The sequence below is a fragment of the Morone saxatilis genome, unplaced genomic scaffold, assembly GCF_004916995.1.
Source record: "Morone saxatilis isolate NCDOM2014 unplaced genomic scaffold, NCSU_SB_2.0 Contig1, whole genome shotgun sequence".
Classification (NCBI taxonomy): Eukaryota; Metazoa; Chordata; class Actinopteri; family Moronidae; genus Morone; species Morone saxatilis.
Window position 1 is genome coordinate 2,026,761 of NW_023339651.1, and position 4,891 is coordinate 2,031,651.

The following is a 4,891-nucleotide window of genomic DNA, read 5'->3' on the forward strand; positions in this document are numbered from 1 at the left end:
CGTGCTGATCAGATATGGATCCAGATTCTGTTGTTGACTATTTCTCTCCTCAAATCTGTTCACAAACACATTTTACTGTTTATCTGGAATACCAGATCCTGTGTGAGCAGATGAGCCGCTATTGTTTCCAAACCGAGAGCAGCCAATGAGAGCAGCTCAACTCACATTATGTCACTGACACAAGTATCATCAGCCGGTCCATTAGATTTCAGCACTGTTGTTGTTGTATTATGGCTTACTTTATAATGTATGTACAAGAATAATTTCTGTGTTTTGGTACTTTAGTTTCTGTCTGAACTTTCTTCAGCATCCTTTACAACCCATCATGAACCAACAACCTCACAGTGCCAATCTCAGCAGATCAGCCACTTACACACAAAGTTTCATACTTTCATCCGTTGGTCCCCACAAAGATATCACACACATGCAAATGCACACAGTACTATACCAGGAACCGCGGTAGCCGTTCTGAGAACTCTGTGTCATCACAGGAAAACACATCCATAGTCCATTCTCGTTGTTCGTACTGTCACGTACTGTATGTGTGCAGCTGCTTTTACTTTATTTATGTTCACAAATAAGATACACACAAAACTTAATGCATAAAAGTAGTAAAATAATTGTGCTGCTGAGATTTAAATAAAAACAAAAACAAGAAATCTCAGCAAAAAAGGAAAATAAAAACATCAAAATTTTAGGAAATTAAGTATTTCCCAAATCTCTTTAAAGGTCCAGTGTGTAACATTCAGGAGGATAAATTGTCAGAAATGCAGTATAGTGTTAATAGGTGTGTTTTCATTAGTGTTTAATCACCTGAAAATAGCAATAGTTGTGTTTTTGTTACGTTAGAATGAGATGTTTTTATCTACAGACGGAGCGGATTCTCTATAACAGAGGCTGCCATGTTTCTACATTACCTCCGAGCTGTAGAAACATGGCCTGCCATGGACAATTGACCCTTCCTAAGTCCCGCCCTTTTTTGCTCTGTGCTCCAATAACAGTGACATCTTGGTCCACTTTCTCCTCTCCGGTGACTCTCTGTGTCCACGATGCAAACACAGAGAGTCCGCCCGAGCTTCGACACTAGAAGCAGGGCTTGTTTGGCTAAGAAAACTGCACAATTCAATTGCAATAGCTAGTGTTCAACCAGTAGAGGACGGTCACTGCTAGTCAAAACGCTAGCTCACTAGCTGGCCAATCTACATCAGTCATTAGTTTTCTAGTTAGCTAACCTTTTGCTAACATTAGTTAACTCAAGATGTGACTATAAAGTCATTTTATCTTTTACAGAGCAAAACAGGGCAGGACGAAGGAAAGGTGAATTATCTCATCTGACTCTCTGCCAGGAAGCAAATAAGAGTTTTTCTCAAAATGTCAAACTATTATTTTAATACATACTGAGTGAAAACTTCATTTCCAGACCGCATTATACAACTCTTCTTTAAAAACATATACAGCTGTTTGTGGAACATATAACACACGTACTGTGAGTTCACTGATGGTGCAGGTCTCACTCACTCCTGGACTTTACTTTTCCAAATCACCATATAAACCAGTACGGGGATGAGGCAAACAGGGATGAGTGTGAGGGTGATCACCACCCCGTGAGGAGCATCCGGGTGCAGAAGCTCCTCCTCGGCACAGTTCTTGAAGTACTCAGAGTGGATCTGGACAAAGAACTCTTGAATGATGGGGTTTGGGTAATAGCAGCCGATCAGATTAGACAGCTTCTCCAAGCACACCGTCATTTCGTGGTATGGTCTGCAATAGAGAAACCAACATTAATGATGAACACACCCACTGTTGCTCTGCTTTATAATGCTGTACATTTAATATCTTTGGGTTTTGGACTGTTGATCAGACAAAATAAGCAATTACAGCTCTGGGAAATTGTTTTATGACATTTTATACCAGAAGATAAATCAATTCATCAAGAAAATAAGTGTTAGATTAATTCATTATAAGAACCTTAACTGTAGCCCTAAAAACAGCCACAAAATAACCTAACACTGATCAACCTGGTAAAAAATTTGACATTAAAAGCTGAGTTTTAAAGGATTTAGTGTCATCTTTACTGTAAAAAAATCTGTAATGTCTGAGTCAGTTTTGGTTTGTCCATTCTGGGCTACTATCGAAACATGACGCCTCAACGTTGCGGACTCCGCCAGAAGAGGACCCGCTCCCTACATTAAAACGTCTCATTCTAAGGGAACAAAAACACAACTACTCCTGTATTCAGGTGATTATACACTAAAGAAAACATGAATATTGTATTTCAGGTTCTGCCACTAGATCCTCCTAAATGTTACACACTGGAGCGTTTAACAAAGAGAAGAGACTCTGCGTTATATTTGACAGTGAATCCATCTAATTTCACTGTTTTTGTGAAACTAGATGATACATTTGAAACGAAAGTCTTCAGTTGGACAAAAATGCACTTGAAACGTTTGGCACATCTAACTGTAACTAATACTGAGACTGTTGTGGTCGAACTACTTCCTGTTTTGAAAATAAACAGCGCCTGCAGAGGGAGAGTCACTCTGGCTGCAGCTGATTGGTCGGCCCCGTCCTGGTGATGGATGGATGGATATTGATGGATGTTTCACTCACAATCATCATCACAGACCTTCGCACACACACACAGCTTCTGATCTTATTATTTACAGTCTGCCGTTGATTGAGGATGGTGGTGGTGTTATTCTATATTTTTTCAGAGAAAATCCTCAAAAGAAGCTCACAAATATTTATTTAATTAATATTATTTTCTATATTATTATTATATGTATTTTTCTATATTATTATTATTATATACTTATATGCATTTTGTATTATTGTTATATTTTTATTTTATTACTATTTTTAATGTACTTATTATATGTTCTTATTGTTATTTTTTGTTTTATTATTATTATTATCATATGCTTATTTTATTTGTATTTTTAAATACACTTTTTTGTATTTACTATATGTTTTTATTGTCATGAATTTTATATTATTATCCTTTTATTTGATGTATTTTTTGTATTTATTATTATTATTTGTTTTTATTATATTTTATTTAATGTATTTTCTTTCGCATTTTTGAAATTGTTATGCATTTTTTTTATTATTATTATTGTTGTTGTATTTATTATTATTATTGCAACCATCTTTTGATCTTCGCATTACATCTCTTCATTGTCTGAATAGTTCAATGTCTGTGGCTGTGTAGTAGGTTATGTAACTCTTTGCTGTTGATGTTGAAGAGGTTGTATTGTGTGCAGTACTTTTTGTTACCCTGTGGTGTTACTGCTGCTGTGTATTAGTTCAATAGTTTCACTGTTGGGATTAATTAGTCAGGCTGTTGATTTGTGAATAATAAGCCTGAGCAGCCGGTCTGCTGGTTTCTTGTGAGAGTTTCTTCATTCTTGTGTTTATTCTGTGCTGTAAAATGAGTTATTATTATTATTTAGTTGAGTTTATATCTTTATATAATTATTTAAACATTTAAACAACCCCTAGTGGAGGTTCCGACCCCCATGTTGAGAACCACTACTGTATACAGCCATCGATGGTGGACTGTACTTAACCACAGTTTCATAGTAATTTAGTATTTCCACTTTCTGCTGAGGCAAATGTTCTACTTTTTACTCTTCTGCATATTTATTTGATAACAAAATATAATCAACAAACCTATCCAATAATTTTGAAATGAACTATTTTGCTAAATGAGCACTTTTGGTACTTTTATATTTTATATATTTTTATACTTTTACCTTCGTCAAATTTTACTTTTACTTTATTTTCTGCACTGTTGTATTTCCACTTTCACTCAAGTAAAATATCTGAGTACTTCCTCAACCACAAGGAGGCGCTGCAGGCTGCCTTAAAACCCTATTTGTCATATATATGATACATACATTGATGCTTTTTAATGTGAACATAAACATTTAAATCTGTGTCTTTATAGTCTTCAGTGCTGAGCTGTGCCTGTATCAGAGGGAGCCGTCTAGTACTGTGCATTCTCTTGTTTGTTAAGAAGATAAAATTAACATTTTCAGATCAGGTATTTTTGATTGAAGACTGCCAAAAACAATTTACAATATTGAGTATTATATTTTTTTCTTTCGATCATTTTTTATAACTTCCTACAGTCCTTAAGACCATGTTCAGACTGCAGGCAAGAGTGGCCCAAATCTGATTTTTTTGGGGTCAAGTGACCAGGTCAGACTTAGTTACTTCAGAAGTAGTGTGAACACTCAAATCTTGCCCAGATTTNNGTCCTGAATCAGACCCAGGTCTGACTTTTTTCAATGCGGCCGCAGTGTGAACAACCAAGGCGGATTTGATGCGACTTTTACGTCAATCTACATCGACATTTGTCACAATTCTGCGCCAGAGGAGGCGGGGCGTGGCAATATCAGAACAATTGACGAAAGCATGGCAGACACCGTTGACATCCATATGTACTTCTGTAAACCATAGAAACTATGTCTATGCTGTAAACAGCGTGCTGTAACGTCATACGTCATGTCTTCTTCTGCGCATGCGGGTCACTTCAGGGCTGTAGGAATGTTCACATTGGAGTCTGATGACAGACGCATTTAAATTATAATGTGAACAACCATGCAAAAAAACCGTATCTCAGCAAAAAATCGGAAATTAAGCATTAAGACCTGCAGTGTGAACGTAGCCTAAGTGGCATCTGAATTGTTTCAGTTTTGTCATATATGACAAAGAAAAGTGACAAATTTTCCCGTTTAGCTGCAACCAGGAAATGTTTCACTAGAAAATTACTAAAATGATGGATTGATTATTGAAATATACCCATTCATTTTCTGATCGTTGCACCTCTACAACATAAAAAGGTACATTTATTTATCTGCAGTCTCCGTGTACTCGCAATCGCAAT

General features: G+C 36.3%; 1 protein-coding gene across 1 annotated transcript in view; it reads right to left on the reverse strand.

Moving 5' to 3' along the window:
* Window positions 1-511: 511 nt before the first annotated feature.
* The window catches only part of LOC118325609 (receptor activity-modifying protein 1-like), a 7,644-nt gene continuing 3,264 nt past the window's right edge, over window positions 512-4,891 (reverse strand). The window contains exon 5 of the mRNA XM_035658342.1: window positions 512-1,761. Coding sequence (XP_035514235.1) covers window positions 1,515-1,761 — 247 coding nt within the window. The 3' untranslated portion in view covers window positions 512-1,514. The remainder of the gene's footprint in view (window positions 1,762-4,891) is intronic.